The sequence below is a fragment of the Indicator indicator genome, chromosome 37 (assembly GCF_027791375.1).
Source record: "Indicator indicator isolate 239-I01 chromosome 37, UM_Iind_1.1, whole genome shotgun sequence".
Lineage (NCBI taxonomy): Eukaryota > Metazoa > Chordata > Aves > Piciformes > Indicatoridae > Indicator > Indicator indicator.
Window position 1 is genome coordinate 3,247,703 of NC_072046.1, and position 15,994 is coordinate 3,263,696.

Consider the following 15,994-nt stretch of genomic DNA (forward strand, 5'->3'; position numbering starts at 1 on the left):
CTGGAAGAGGAAGGAGGCCTGCAGGGAACAACAGGCCTTGAGAGAAAGCTCAGCACACAGCAATCATTACAGTGATTGAGCTGAGCAGGATTTGCAGATTCCAAGGCATAAATCCCAGAACCACAGAATCACTTCTGATGGAAAAGAATTTTAATATCATTGAGTCCAGCCTTTAACTCAACACTACCAAGTCCAATGCTAACCCATGGTCCTCAGCACCACATCTACACAGCTCAAACTCCTTCAGGGATGGGGAATCCACCACTGCCCTGGGCAGCCTGAGCCAGGCCTTGACAACCCTTTTGGGGAAGAAATTTTTCCTCATGTTCAACCTAAACCCCCCCATCACAATTTGAGGCTGTCTCCTCTTACCCTATCACCTATTACTAGGGAGAAGAGACCAATCCCCACCTCACTGCAACCTCCTTTCAGGGAGCTGTAGAGAGCAATGAGGTCTCCCTCAGTCTCCCCTTCCCAGGCTGAACACCCCCAGTTCCTTCAGCTGCTCCTTCCCTGCCTTGTTCTCCAGACCCTTCCCCAGCTTTGTGTCTCTTCCCTAGACCTGCTCCAGCCTCTCAATGTCCTCCTTGGAATCAGGGGACCAAAACTGAACCCAGGATTCAAAGTGTGGCCTCACCAGTGCTGAGTACAGGAGGATGATCACTGCCCTGCTCCTGCTGCCCACTGATCCAGGCCAGGCTGCTGGTGGCCACCTGGGCACACCCTGGCTCATCTTCAACTGCTGCTGACCACCACACCCCCACCCCACCCTGCCCAGGTCCCTTCCCCACTGAGCACTTTCCAACCACTCTGCCCCCAGCCTGGAGCACTCCTGGGGTTGTGACCCAGGTGCAGGACCCAGCACTCGGCCTTGTTGAACCTCATCCCATTGGCATTTACCCCTTGATCCAGCCTGGCCAGGCCCCTGTGTAGAGCCTCTGAAGGTAACTTTGCAACAGTACCAAGCTAGCTGTGACTCAGTTTGCTACCAGAGGCCACAATGCTGCCATCAGCAGAGGCATCAGAAGCAGACTGCTCACAAAGGCGTGGAGCACTGCCGGCAGTCCCGCGGCTGCAGGAGGATTGTCTGAGATAAAAGGAGAAGCTCTAAGCCTTGAGCTCACACAAACTGGCAGCTGCCTGCTTGGATAAGATGTGCAAAATATGCCTCAAACCAAGGAAGAGCTTTGGGAACAGAATCCTAGAACTTTAACTGCTGATACTTCCCCCATCTTGAGTGCTAACAGATGTCTGCTGGAGCTCAGTCTGCCAGCAGCTCAACAGGAGGGACTCAGACCTGCGGCTGGAGAAGCTCAGTTCAGAAAGCTCTGGGCTTGGTTCACAGCACTGTCCCCACACAGGGATACCCTCCCTGGAGAGATGCTGTCCACTGAGCACAGCTCAGACACAGCAGTGACACCAGAAGTGGGTGCAGGTAGTTGCCATCTAATGAAGGATGGGAAGGAAGATCAGTTTGGAGGTCACAGGCAGTGCTTTCTTTTTTCCCCTTATAAAGAATCAGTGAATCCTTTTGGTTGGAAAAGACCTTTCAGATCTTCCAGTCCAACCCATAACCTAACACTGCCAGGGCACCACTAACCCATGACCCTCAGCACTACATCTACACAGCTGTGAAACCCCTCCACAGCACTGGGGACTCCACCACTGCCCTGGGCAGCCCAGGCCAGGCCTTGACAACCCTTTTGGGAAAGAAATTGTTCTTCATGCCCAACCTAAACCTCCCCTGGGGCAACTTCAGGTCATTTCCTCTAGTCCTACCACTTTTCCTTGGCAGAAGAGACCAACCCCCACCTGGATCCAACCTCCTTTCAGGAAGGTCGCAGAGCCACAGGGGTTCTGAACTGCACCTGATGCCAAGAGGCTCACAAACAGCAGGAGAATGCTCAGAGGCCTGGCAGCCCTGCCAGGGAAGGAAAGGCTGAGAGAGCTGGGGGTGTTCAGCCTTGAGAAGAGAAGGGTCGGGGGGACCTTACTGCCATGGGCCAGCACAGAAAGGGTGGCTACCAGGAGGAGGGAGATTCCCTTTGTACTCCTTTCTCCAAGGAGTCCCATGGAGAAGACAAGAGTTGATGGGCTCAAGTTACTGCTGGGGACATTCCCATTGGACTCCAGAAGGAAATGTTTCACTTGAGGACAGTCAGAGACTGGCTTGGCAGGCTGCTGGGCCAGAACCATCACCCAGAAAGCTTGGACCAGATGATCCTTGGGGTCCCTTCCAACCTGCACTCTGTGATCATCAGGGCTAAGCAGCCTCTTCCTCTAGCCAGGTGGTTTCAGTTACAATCCCTGCAGCCAAATCAATCAAACACAGCACTGCTGAGAATGAAGCAGAGGCAGGTTTACCTTACCAGGACGGAAACACTTCTACTGATGTGAGCTAGCCCCCCTACAGCTGCTGCAGCTCCAAGCAGGCTGTGCTCACACCAGCACAGACCACACAGCTCTTCACCAGCTGCACTGCACTGGGATAAAGAGAAATTATGGGAGGAAAAAAAAAAAAAAAAAAAAAACTAACACTTGAGGGATAACAGAGTCAAAGTGAGTGGCAGTGTTGATCTGCTGGAGGGCAGGAAGGCTCTGCAAAGACATCTGGGCAGGCTGCTTCCATGGGCTGAGGTCAGTTGCATGAGGTTCAACAAAGCCAAGAGCTGGGTCACAATAACCCCATGAATGCTCCAGGCTGGGGGCAGAGTGGCTGGAAACTGTCCAGGGGAAAAGGACCTGGGGGTGTTGGTTGACAGCAGTTGAAGATGAGCCAGCAATGGGCACAGGTGGCCAAGAAGGTCACCAGCAGCCTGGCCTGGATCAGCAATACTGAGGTCAGCAGGATCAAGGCACTGCCCCTGCACTGGGCACTGCTGAGACCACAGCTCAACTCCTGGATTCAGCTTTAGGCTTCTCTCTCCAAGAATGACATTGAGAGATTGGGAGCAGGTCCAGAGAAGGGACACAAAGCTGGGGAAGGGTCTGGAGAACAGGGCTGGGGAGGGGCAGCTGAGGGAGCTGGGGGTGTTCAGCCTGGAGTTAAGGAGGCTGAGGGGGGACCTCATTGCTCTCCACAGCTCCCTGAGAGGAGGTTGGAGGCAGGAGGGGATTGGTCTCTTCTCCCCAGTATCAGATGACAGAAGGAGAGGAAATGGCCTGAAACTGTGCCAGGGGAGGGTTAGGTTGGAAAAGAGGAAAAATTTCTTTGCTGCAAGAGTGGTCAGGGATTGGAAGAGGCTGCCCAGGGAGTCCCCATCCCTGGGGGTGTTCCAGAAACCTGTGGCCATGGCACTTGGGCCATGGTTTGGTGGCCATGGTGGTGTTGGGTTGACACTGGGACTGGATGATCTTGGAAGCCTTTTCCAACCCAAACAACTCCCTCATTCTACGAACTTCTAACTGGCAATGTCCTTGCATGAGCTACAGGAGCTAGCAAACATTTAAAGAAGATAAACTCTGAGAGTCTTTTTTCCTTTGTATTTAAGATCTTGCTCAAGGCACTGTGGTTGATCTCCCAGTTACCACATCAGATTTCCATTAAAAATAAGATTGCTGAGCTTGTTTTCTAGAATGCAAAACAATTTTCAACACCCAAAGGGCGAGGAGGGGTGAGGGGAATAAATCTGAAGAACTCAACTGTTAAGAGGGTTTTGTTCCCATTTAAAGCCCTGTCCACCTTCTACATAAAACCTATTTCAAGTTCTTGCTTCCATCTATCACCAGAGGCCCTTGCTATGATTAAAATAAAATAAATCAACAAAACTATCTGGAGGTTTGAGGCTGAAGCAGGTCCCCAGGAAGAGAAGAAAGGAAAAGAGAGCAGCATGAGCCTGGCTGAACAATGATGTCTGAAGTTCCTCTGGAGCCCCAAACAAGCTTCCTGCACCATGTGCAGGGCCCTTTCAGAAAGCATCCTGTGGCTCCACAATGAAAACACAGCCCTGGGAGTGAGCAGAAGCTCTACAAAAGGGAGGAATTAAAGAACATTTCTTGGTTGCGGAGTTATCTGCGATCCCTTTGAGACTGCCTGAATGCTTCATCAGGATGTGGCCACAGTTGGCAGTTGCATAATGGACTCCTGCAGAGCCAGGGGAAAATGACTCCTGTCGAGATTTTTTCACAGATTAATACAGAATCAGGCAAGCCCAAGGACCAAGCCTGGCCATGGAAGCCCACCACAGCTGGGAGAGGCTGCTGCTGCTTCTCAGAGATCCTGACAAGCTATGCTGAGGAAGGGCAGCAGGACAAACCTGCCCCAGATGGCAGCTCAGGTTCTACAGCCAGGTGGGAAAAAAATCATAGAATCAAGGCTGGAAGGGACCACAAGGATCATCCAGTTCCAACCCCCCTGCCATGGCCAGGGACACCTCACACTACAGCAGGCTGGCCAGAGCCTCATCCAGCCTGGCTGCAAACACCTCCAGGGATGGAGCCTCAACCACCTCCCTGCACAACCCATTCCAGGCTCTCACCACTCTCATGGGGAAGAACTTCTTCCTCACATCCAGTCTGAATCTCCCCACTTCCAGCTTTATTCCATTCCCCCCAGTCCTGTCACTCCCTGACACTCTAAAGAGTCCCTCCCCAGCTTTCTTGGAGCCCCCTTCAGATCCTGAAGGCCACAAGAAGGTCTCCTCAGAGCCTTCTCTTCTCCAGACTGAACAGCCCCAACTCTCTCAGTCTGTCCTCAGAGCAGAGCAGCTCCAGCCCTCTGCTCATCCTGGTGGCCCTTCTCTGGACACCTTCCAGCATGTCCATAGCCCTCTTGTAATAGAGGCTCCAGAACTGGACATGAAAGGCTGAGAGGATCTGGAGCACTGCTTCCAGTTCTGGTGTCCCCAGCACGAGAAGGACATGGAACTGTTGGAGAGGGGCCAGAGGAGGCTCCGAAGATGATCAGAGGGCTGGAGAACCTCCCCTGTGGGGACAAGCTGAGAGAGTTGGGGTTGTTCAGCCTAGAGAAGGCTCCAGGGAGACCTCAGAGCAGCCTTCCAGTACCTGAAGGGCTCCAGGAGAGCTGGGGAGGGACTTTTGCCAAGGGCTGGGAGTGCCAGGATGAGGGACAATGGCTTTGAACTGGGAGAGGGGAGAGTGAGACTGGAGATTAGAGAGAAATTCCTTCCCGTGGGGGTGGGGAGACACTGGAACAGGTTGCTCAGGGAGGTTGTGGATGCCTCCCCCCTGGAGGTGTTAAAGGCTGGATGAGACCTTGAGCAAGCTGGGCTGGTGGGAGGTGTCCCTGCCCATGGCAGGGGGTTGGGCCTGAATAATCTTTTAGATCCCTTCCAACTCAAACCATTCTGTGATTCTATGAAGCCCAACCATTAATCCAACACTACCAAGCCCACTGCTAAACCATTATAGAATGGTAGAGAATAGAATGATAGAATACATTGGGTTGGAAGGGACCCTTAAAGGTCATCTTGTCCAACCCCTGCAGGAAGCAGGGACATCTCCAACTTGATCAGGTTGCTCAGGGCCCCATCAAGTTTGACCTTGAATGTTTCCAGGGACGGGGATTTCACTATGCCCCTCAGCACCACACCTCCATGGCTTTTCAACCCTTCCAGTGATGAGGACTCCAGCCTGGTCCAGGACTTCACAACCCTTTTGGGAAAGAAATTATTCCTCATGTCCTAACTGTCCCTGTGTGGACATGGCACGCTAGGGCATGGTTTAATGTCCGTGGTGGTCTTAGGCTGAGGGTTGGACTCAATGATCTTAGAGGTTTCCAACCCAAACAATTCTGTGATTCTAAACCTCCCTGGAACATCTTGAGGCCATTTCCTCTCATCCATAAATGATGCTGCAGGCCTGAGACACCTCCTCATCCCACACAGCTCACATGAGCTGCTACCGAGCACTCTGACACCCACAAACACTCTGTGCTCGACAGCTGCTGCTGCCCAAGGATGCCCAGCATGGAGGATCTGCTGCAGGAAAGGATCTGGGCTGTCAGCTGCCCAAGGGTGCCCAGCATGGAGGATCTGCTGCAGGAAAGGATCTGGGCTGTCAGCTGCCCAAGAGTGCCCAGCATGGAGGATCTGCTGCAGGAAAGGATCTGGGCTGTCAGCTGCCCAAGGGTGCCCAGCATGGAGGATCTGCTGCAGGAAAGGATCTGGGCTGTCAGCTGCCCAAGGGTGCCCAGCATGGAGGATCTGCTGCAGGAAAGGATCTGGGCTGTCAGCTGCCCAAGGATGCCCAGCATGGAGGATCTGCTGCAGGAAAGGATCTGGGCTGTCAGCTGCCCAAGGATGCCCAGCATGGAGGATCTGCTGCAGGAAAGGATCTGGGCTGTCAGCTGCCCAAGGATGCCCAGCATGGAGGATCTGCTGCAGGAAAGGATCTGGGCTGTCAGCTGCCCAAGAGTGCCCAGCATGGAGGATCTGCTGCACGAAAGGATCTGGGCTGTCAGCTGCCCAAGGGTGCCCAGCATGGAGGATCTGCTGCAGGAAAGGATCTGGGCTGTAAGCTGCCCAAGAGTGCCCAGCATGGAGGATCTGCTGCAGGAAAGGATCTGGGCTGTAAGCTGCCCAAGAGTGCCCAGCATGGAGGATCTGCTGCAGGAAAGGATCTGGGCTGTAAGCTGCCCAAGGATGCCCAGCATGGAGGATCTGCTGCAGGAAAGGATCTGGGCTGTCAGCTGCCCAAGGGTGCCCAGCATGGAGGATCTGCTGCAGGAAAGGATCTGGGCTGTCAGCTGCCCAAGGATGCCCAGCATGGAGGATCTGCTGCAGGAAAGGATCTGGGCTGTCAGCTGCCCAAGGGTGCCCAGCATGGAGGATCTGCTGCAGGAAAGGATCTGGGCTGTCAGCTGCCCAAGGGTGCCCAGCATGGAGGATCTGCTGCAGGAAAGGATCTGGGCTGTAAGCTGCCCAAGAGTGCCCAGCATGGAAGATCTGCTGCAGGAAAGGATCTGGGCTGTAAGCTGCCCAAGAGTGCCCAGCATGGAGGATCTGCTGCAGGAAAGGATCTGGGCTGTCAGCTGCCCAAGAGTGCCCAGCATGGAGGATCTGCTGCAGGAAAGGATCTGGGCTGTCAGCTGCCCAAGAGTGCCCAGCATGGAGGATCTGCTGCAGGAAAGGATCTGGGCTGTAAGCTGCCCAAGAGTGCCCAGCATGGAAGATCTGCTGCAGGAAAGAATCTGGGCTGTCAGCTGCCCAAGAATGCCCAACAGCAGAGCCAAAGCTGCCCTTCACCATGTGCCAGCAGAGTGCCAGCCCACAGCAGAGTGGAGAGCATGGAAAGAGAAACATCAGGGATGTGGTTGAGGCTCCATCCCTGGAGATGTTCAAAATCAGCCTTGATGTGGCCCTGGGCAGCCTGCACTAGTTGGAGATGTCCCTGCTGACTGCAGGGGGGGTGGACAAGATGACCTTTGAGAGGCCCTTCCACACCGATGCAATCTGTGAACCTTCCCAGGAGAAGGTGCACCTGGATGTGGAGGAACCATCTGGCACCAGCTGCAGAAGGTCACCTAGGGGCAGAGTGGTACTTCAAAGAGTGCCATAGGAGATGGTTAACTGCCTCCAGCTCCAGGCTAATCAGCAGCTGTAAAGGGCATCACAATGGCCTTTGTTTTCAGATGAAAAACACCAGCAGTGCACTGAGCAAGTCAAGGGCTCAGTCTCAGCAAAGGGATAAAGGCTTGAAACTAGAAGAGGGACACTCAGACTGGAGAGAAAGGAGAAATTATTGATGCTGAGGGTGGTGAGAGACTGGCCCAGGTTGGCCAGAGAGCTGGAAGCTGCCCCATGGCTGGCACCATTGCAGGGGAGGTTGGTTGGGGCTGTGAGCAACCTGCTCTGGCTGGGGATGTCCCTGCTGGCTGCAGGGGTTGGCCTGGATGACATCAGATTCACAGAAATGTTTGGATTGGAAAAGCCCTCTGAGATCATCCAGTCCAGCCACCAACCCAACCCCACCATGGCCATCAGACCATGCCCCCAAGTGCCATGGCCACAGCTTTCTGGAACACCTCCAGGGATGGGGACTCCACCACCTCCCTGGGCAGCCAGTTCCAATCCCTGACCACTCCTGCAGCAAAGACGTTTTTCCTCATGTCTAACCTAGCCCTCTCCTGGCACAATTTCCTCTCCTTCTGTCACCTGAAACTAGGGAGAAGAGACCAACCCCCACCTGACTGCAACCTCCTCTCAGGGAGCTGTAGAGAGCAATGAGGTCTCCCCTCAGCCTCTTTAACTCCAAGCTGAACAGCCTCAGCTCCCTCAGCTGCTCCTCCCCAGCTCTGTTCTCCAGACCCTTCCCCAGCTTTGTCACCCTTTGTGTCCCTTCCAACTCAAACCATTCTGGAACAACCACCCCCAAAATCCTTCAGGACAGGAGGCTGCCCAAGCTGCTGGCTCCTTAACTGCTGAAGCAGTGAAATGGAATTTCCAATTTACCAGGAGTTAGCTTACATTTTAATGGGATTTAAACTCCTTTCCCATTATTTCTAAAAGAATTACATTTTATACAAACCCAGCACTTGATCCTGCTGTCTGTGGCTGCTCTTCAACCCTGGTACTCCTTAAATCTCAGCACAATTCAACAAGGAGGTATTCCCAAGCCTTGCTCTGTGCTTTCCAGGCTGGTAAGCAGAAGAGTGGATTAAAGGAGTAGCAAAGGCTCCACAGAAACTTGGTGACAACTAACCCAAGAGTGCCCCAACAGGTCACACTCACAGGCAGCACCATGGATTGAGTTTTTATCACTCAAAAGGGAACAGCCTTTGGCTTACAAACCCTTCCACAGGTTCTGCAAAGCCCATGGAGGTGCAGAATGTGCTGCTCAGTTTTAATGCTGCCTGAGGAACTCACAGAATGGCTCAGGTTGGAAGGGACCTCAGAAATCATCTACTCCAAAACCCCTGCCACAGGCAGGGACTCCTCTCAACCAGACTTGGAGCTCAAAGCTCCATGCACTCTAGTCCTGAACACCTCCAGGGAAGAGGCATCCACAACCGCTCTGGGAAACCTGTTCCAAGTCTCACCACCCTTGTACTGCAGAACTTCCTCCTCAGCTCCAGTCCAACCCTGCTCTGCCTCAGCTTCAAACCATTCCCCCTTGGTCTGTCTCCAGACACCCTCAGCAAAAGTCTCTCTTCAGCCTTCCTATAGGATCCCTTCAAGTACTGGAAGGCAGCTCTAAGGTCCCCCTGGAGTCTTCTCCTCTCCAGGCTGAACACCCCCAGCTCCCTCAGCCTGGCCTCACAGCAGAGCTGCTCCAGCCCTTAGATCATCTTTGTGGCCTCCTCTGGACTCTCTCCAGCAGCTCTGTGTCCTCCTTCTGCTGGGGACACCAGAACTGGAGGCAGGATTGGAGGTGAGGTCTGAGCAGAGCAGAGCCCAGGGGCAGAATCCCCTCTCCTGCCCTGCTGCCCACACTCCTCTGGCTGCAGCCCAGCACAGCTGCCTGCTGGCCTGCAGGAGGGCACTGCTGGCTCTTCTTCCAAAGAGACAGAGCCCATGGATGTCTGAAACCTGGGGCCATGTGCTGCCTCTCCTCAAAGCACACAGGATTATGGAACACTATCACACTGCTTGCTTAATAACAGCCAAGACCTACTCCACTTCCAGCTGACAGCTGCCCATCTACCAGCTGCATCTGCAGATTCTGCACTGAAAACGTGGCAGGTTCACTACAGAAAGTTGGCAGCCCCAAGGCTAGGGAAGGAAATGTCCTGGTTAGCCCAGGACTGGTCCTTCCAGAACAGGAGGGAAGCACACAGAGGAAGCCCTGCTGTTATCCTGTAGCTCTTCAGCAGCTAAACCAACAGCAAGGTTAATTCCAGGAAGTGAACACCACGGTTGTTAAAACAGAAATAACCAGAGAGATGCTGAATCATCTGGGTGGGAAACAGCCTTCGAGAACATCCAGCCCAACCTTTAATCCAGCACTGCCAGAGCACCACCAAACCATGGCCCTCAGCACTACATCTACACAGCTTTGAAACCCCTCCAGAGTTGGGGACTCCACCACTGCCCTGGGCAGCCTGGGCCAAGCCTTGACAACCCTTTTGGGGAAGAAATTGTTCCTCATGGCCAACCTAAACCTCCTCTGGTACAAATTGAGGTTGTTTCTCCAGGGTGAACAACCTGAGTTCCTTCAGCTGCTCCTCATCAGCCCTGCTCTCCAGACCCCTCCCCAGCTTCATTGCCCTTCTCTGGACCTGTTCCAGCCTCTCAATGTCCTCCTTGGAGTCAGGGGCTCAAAACTGAACCCAGTTCCCAAGGTGTAGCCTCACCAGTGCCCAGTACAGGGGCAGGATCACTTCCCAACTCCTGCTGGCTACACCATTGCTGATCCAGGCCAGGATGCTGGTGGCCTTCTTGGTCACCTGGGCACACACTGGCTTGTCTTCAGCCAACTGCCAAACTGCACCCCCAGGTTCTTTTCCACCAGGCACTTCCCAACTACTCTGCCCAAGCCTGGAGCGTTCACAGGGTTGCTGTTACCAGTGGTTGGACTCAATGACCTTAAAAGCCTTTTACAACCAAAACAATTCTATGATTCTGAAGTGCAGGACTCAGCACTTGACCTTGCTGAACCTCATCCCATTGGCCTCAGCTAACAGAGGGTATCCTTCCTGCCCTCCAGCAGATCAACCTTTCCACTCCACTTGGTGTCACCTGCAAACATCAATCAACCAGCACAAAGGCCAAGAGCCCTTCGCTTCCACCACTATTACCGCAGCTTAACCAGGGAGCTGCATCCCATCAGAACCAACCCTCTCTGCCTTCAGCCCCTGACACTCTCCCATGCAGCCCACAGCAGCTTTGCAGTTAATGTCCCCATTTCAGTACCTTGTACTTCTGCCTCAGCTCCTCGGTGTCTTCTTTCTCCACCTCCAGCACACGCCTCCGCTCAGTGGCATCTTCGGCGTAGTCGAGCTTGTTGAAGTAAAAAAAAGGGAAAAAAAAAAGCAAAGATGTGATTTGTCCCCTAAACACCCTGCACTGCTGAGCCTGCCAGAGCCTGCAGTTTGAAGGAGATGAGCTTTGAAACAGCAGCTTTGCTTGCTGCACTTGATTCTGCCTGTTCTGCCATCCCATGGTGTAGCCCACACGCAATGTGGTTTGCTCTCACAGCCTCCACGGCCAGCAGCCACCAAAGCAAAATGGCAAAGCCCAGGAATTGCAGATTTATGGAATCAGGGAAAGGGTTGGGTTGGAAGGGACCTTAAAGATCATCCAGTTCCAACCCAGCTGCCATGCATGAGGAGGGACACTTCCCAGCAGACCAGCTTGCTCAAGGCCTCATCCAACCTGGCCTGGAACACCTCCAGGAAGGGGACATCCACGACCTCCCTGGGCAACCTGTGCCAGTGCCTCCCCACCCTCACTCAAAACAATTTCTTCCTAATCTCCAGTTTCAATCTCCCCTCTTCCAGCTCAAAGCCATTGCCTCTCATCCTGTCACTACAAGTCCTTGGCCAAAGTCCCTCCCCAGCTCTCCTTCAGCTCCCTTCAGCTACTGGGAAGCTGCTCTAAGGTCTCCCTGGAGTGCTCTCCTCTCCAGGCTGAACAGCTGCAACTCTCCCAGCCTGTCCCCACAGATGGCACCCAGGGGTTAATGGAGCGTGTGTGCTCTGAGGAGAGCTTTCTGACTGTGTGGATTCAGGAGTTAAGTTTTTCTTCACCTCTGAAGCAGAAGCTCTTAATTTCTTCCCTACCACCTCCCCAAGAGCCATGCAAGGAGCGTCAGGGTGCAGGGCTCAGCTGCTTACCTCCATCTCCATCCGCCCCATGCCCATGACATCGTACTTGACGACAATAGGGATGGGATCTGTCCTCCCTGTAAGAGGAACACACACAGAGGTGGTCAGCAGGCTGGCTCCTCACCACAGCTCGCTTGACACATTGGGTTTGGGTGGTTAGAGATCTTGCCTTGGAGTGCAGAGACCAGAAAGCTACAGTGAACCAAACACGAGCCATTCTCACAGCTTACAGACAAACCTGCTTCTCAGCTCCAGGCTGCTCCCAGCCCCAGGTACCCCCCCAGAGTGCTGCTAAATGGTCACTTTCTGAACATGAACTGGTGACAGGCAATATTCTCCTGGTTAATGTTCAACCAGGACAAGTCCTAGGGGAGGGCTGGCAACAAAGCAAAGCTTCCCCTCAGTGCTCCCACCCGAGGCAATACAGACTCCTCCAGCTGCTGCTCAGAAAGCTCTTAAACACATTTCCTTGCCCTACCACGTTAATAATCCATTAGGACTTTTCCTGGCAGAGCTGTGGAAATGTCCCCTCCCACCAAGTTTTGTCCCACACCCCAAGGGTGAAGAAAGGTGGCAGAGGAGCCAAACTTCTCCCACCCAAAAGCGACCATCCAGGGCAGGTGGTGGAGCAGCTGCTCCCCCATCCCCCAGCTCCCACCTAGCTGCTCAAGCACTGGTTGTGCCACTGGTAAGCTGTGAAAAGGACTGGTTGCGAAGAAAATTGACTTGGAACTAATCAAACTATGCTGGAGATTTTTTTTTATTTGTTTGGGAAAAAAAAAAAACAGGAAAAAAAGGGGAAAAAAGAAACCAAAAACATCTTTATTCCACTCATAACCAGCCAAACAAAGCAAAATGGGGCAGACAAGCACTTTACTACCACAGCTTTTGAGGGAAGTGGGCGGGGGTTGGTATTTTTATTCTGATTCTGATTGGTTTTTTACATCACAACTGGCGCTGGGTTGTGATGTAAGGCCACTGAGAAAGTACTTACCTGCCGTGGAGGGGACCTTGAGTGAGAAAACAGAATGTTTACTGCCCTTGTTATTGCTCTGGGGTCGGTGTAAACAACTGCTTTGTTATACACACAGACACAGCTCTTATACCTTTGGGCTAAAAGATCTCCAAAGCTTTTCATCAGGGCCGAAGGTATTCCCCTACGAGCCAGAAGGCTTTCAAAGGGCCTCCAAAACATCTCCCTGGGCACTGATTGTCTCCCCAAGAGCTGCTTGAGCTCTGGTACAAGAGACAAGCAGAGAGCTCAGACTCCACAGAGGCCTCAGAGGGAAGCTGCTCCGATCAGATTTGTCTTTCTTGAACTCTTCAAGGACAGAGGCAGGTTTTGACTTCCAGAAACAAATCCATTCCGTTCATCATAGACTCACAGAATGGTTTGGGTTGGAAGGGACCTCCAAGGGTCATCCAGTCCAACCCCCTGCAGTGAGGTTGGACTAAGCACCGAATCAGTCACCAATCCATTCCACCTAATCATCAATTCCCTTTCATTAATCATCACTTCCGTTTGATGCCCACACATTTGATGGGCAGGCACCCACCAAAATCAGCTCTCCCTTGATCCACAGCATCTTTGACGTTGGTTTGGGGCAAGTGCTGTGGGTTTGGAAGCTTTTCTCTTATGCCCAAAGGTGTAAGAAGGGAAGCAGTGACTGCAAGTTTTAGCAAAAGGACCAAATTAAAGACAGGTTATAAAAAGGACTTTCTAAGTGCAATGTCACTGTCACAACGACTCAGCCAGGGATTTACTGGTCAGTGGGGAACCCAAACGGATTGGTTGGCAGCAAGGGCCAACCACTTATTTTTCTTTTTTGTTTTCCTTTTCTTTTTTCTCTTTTTTTTCTTTTTTCCTCTCACTTTCTTTCATTTTTTAAATCTTTTTTATCTTTTTTCTTTTTAAAATATTTTTATTGATTTTCATTTTACCTTTTCTTTTGTAAAAAAAAGCTTTTTCATTTTTAAAAAAAGCTTTTTTCTTTCTTTTTTTCAAAGCTTTTTTTCCCAAAGCTTTTCCTTTTATTTAAAACCTTTTTCTTGTTTTTTTTCAAAGCTTTTTTCTTTCTTTTTTTCCAAAGCTTTTATTTTTCCTTTTTTTTCCCCTTTTCCAAAGCTTTTCTTTTTTCCCCCTTATTTCTTTTTTTCCAAAGCCTTTTTTTTTTCCTTCTTTTTTTTTCCCCAAAGCTTTTTTTTCTTTTGATTTTTTTTTTTTGGGGTGTCTCTCCACCAACAGAGACTTCAAAGCTGCCTCATTGCCCTAGTAAACCCCTGTGTACAAAACAATGCATAGATACTTTTGCCTTCTAAGGCAGTCAGAGGTTTTGGGTTGGTTTTTTGGGTTGGGTTTGGAGGGATTTATTTGGTTCAAAAATAAAAAAAAAAAATCTACTTGGAAATTGCAGTAGCAAGTGCTAGTGCCCATTGTGTTGGGGGAGCAGGGGCGGAAATAAAAATAACAAACTAACAAAATCAAGGTTGGACAGTATTAGAAATTGACATTGAAACTGATTTTGGCAGTTCTAACACAAACAGAAACAATCCCTTCTTAGCAATACCCTTTAAATGAACAAGGATCAGACAAGTGTGCATAAAGAAAGGAAAGGAAAGGAAAAAATGAAAAAAGACCAAGCAGAAGGATGATGGCTACAACAGAGAAAGTAAGCCTAACATATTGGTGCACTGATGACAAAAGGAAGTAATTCAGTCTGAAAATAAAAAATTACCACTGCTAAGTTTACCATCACCACAACAAGTCCAGGATCATAACGCTGTAAAAAAGAAACATCATTTGTTAGGCAGAAACCATCCGGGGCAGAAACAGGCCGTTTGCAGAAGGCAGGGAGGATGGGTTAAAAAAAGAAAAAGAAGCAAAATAAGGAGGTTTCTTCCTCACCCCCTCCTCCTCCTCCTCCTCCACCCCATCACCATGCTCTTTTCCCTGTGGAATTGGGGAGAGGGGAGTTGGTTTGGGTTGTTGTGTGTGGTCAGAGCTGGGGGTTGGGGAGTTTGGAAGGGGTTGAGCTGCCAGTGATGACCCAGGTATGCAGGCAGCTTACAGAGGAAACCAGTTGGGATCTGAAGGTAGTGACAAATATTTGGGGTCAAAAGGAGCTGTGTGTGCAGGTAAGAGAAGAACACTCAATGTGACAAGGGATGCCTTTGTCTCAGACTCAACCATTGTGGCATGAGGAACGGACACCACAGCAGCTGCTTGGGGTGACATCCAGGACCAAGCACTCTGAGCACTTAACAGCTCCAGGCAGCAGTGCCCAGCCCCAGTACCATGGCTCCAACTGGGGCAGCAGGACCCACTGCTGGCCACAACATTGGCCATCAGGACAAAGGGACTTCACTCTGTGTCCTAGGAAAACCACTGCAGCAGAAGGAAAGGCAAAGGAGCAGGCTCGGTGCTGCCAAAGGGCCACCTCTCCCCCATGGGCTGCCAAGTGGGCTGGAGAACAGCCAAAGGGGAAAAAGGGACTTTTGAAGTTAAGCTCTTTAAGTTCTCCTTTCAAAGAACTTCCTCAAGAAAATTTATTCCAGACCTGCTGTGGGATCTCTCCCAGCACATAACGTGGGTCTTGGACACTGTGGGACTCACAGGTTTCAGGCCGCTGCTGACCCTTCCTGGATGCAGACACACTCCAAAGGGAACAATTGAGCCTTGAGGGAAGGTCCAGAATTCCCACACCTTCTGCCACTATGCAGGGCTGCAAGCACTGCCACCTGACCCTCCCTGTACAGCAAACATGCAGAACACAGAGCTGTATCCATGCCCCTACACCCTAGAAAATAGATGGTCCTTCTGAACCAGGTCACCAACTTTCCTTCACTGACTGCTCACAGGCTACAAACCCCAAACAAGAGAGGATTAGTGTTTAAAAAGACTTCCACAAAGGAGCAAACCTCTGTGGAGAGGACCAAGCATAAACCTCCAGCAGGATGGGGAAAACAAACAGCTTGCATAGGAGTCACACCTTAGAAAATCCAAATCTCCTCAGGGAAATTAAGTTTCCTGCTTCAGAAATGAAAGGAGATTCCAGAACTGACCACATCCACTTAGTTTGCTTTCCTCTGCCCAAAGAGCCCAGAAAAAATCCTTTCTTTCTCCTAGCTCATGAAAAACTCTTCACCTCCAAACTCTCCCCAACAGCAACCCCTGTTCCTAGAGCCCCACATCTGCCTGGAGTTCTGCCTGCAGCAGGGAGCAGGCAGCACCTTGCCGGGCAGACTTCTCCAAACCCACTCCTTTCCGAT

At 51.5% G+C, this 15,994-nt stretch overlaps 1 protein-coding gene across 1 annotated transcript in view; it reads right to left on the reverse strand.

Moving 5' to 3' along the window:
- Positions 1-15,994, reverse strand: part of GPATCH8 (G-patch domain containing 8) — a 48,442-nt gene that overhangs the window by 19,403 nt on the left and 13,045 nt on the right. Inside the window, exons 2-3 of the mRNA XM_054396501.1 lie at positions 11,735-11,802; positions 10,812-10,898 (exon numbers count right to left, since the gene is read on the reverse strand). Coding sequence (XP_054252476.1) covers positions 10,812-10,898; positions 11,735-11,761 — 114 coding nt within the window. The 5' untranslated portion in view covers positions 11,762-11,802. The remainder of the gene's footprint in view (positions 1-10,811; positions 10,899-11,734; positions 11,803-15,994) is intronic.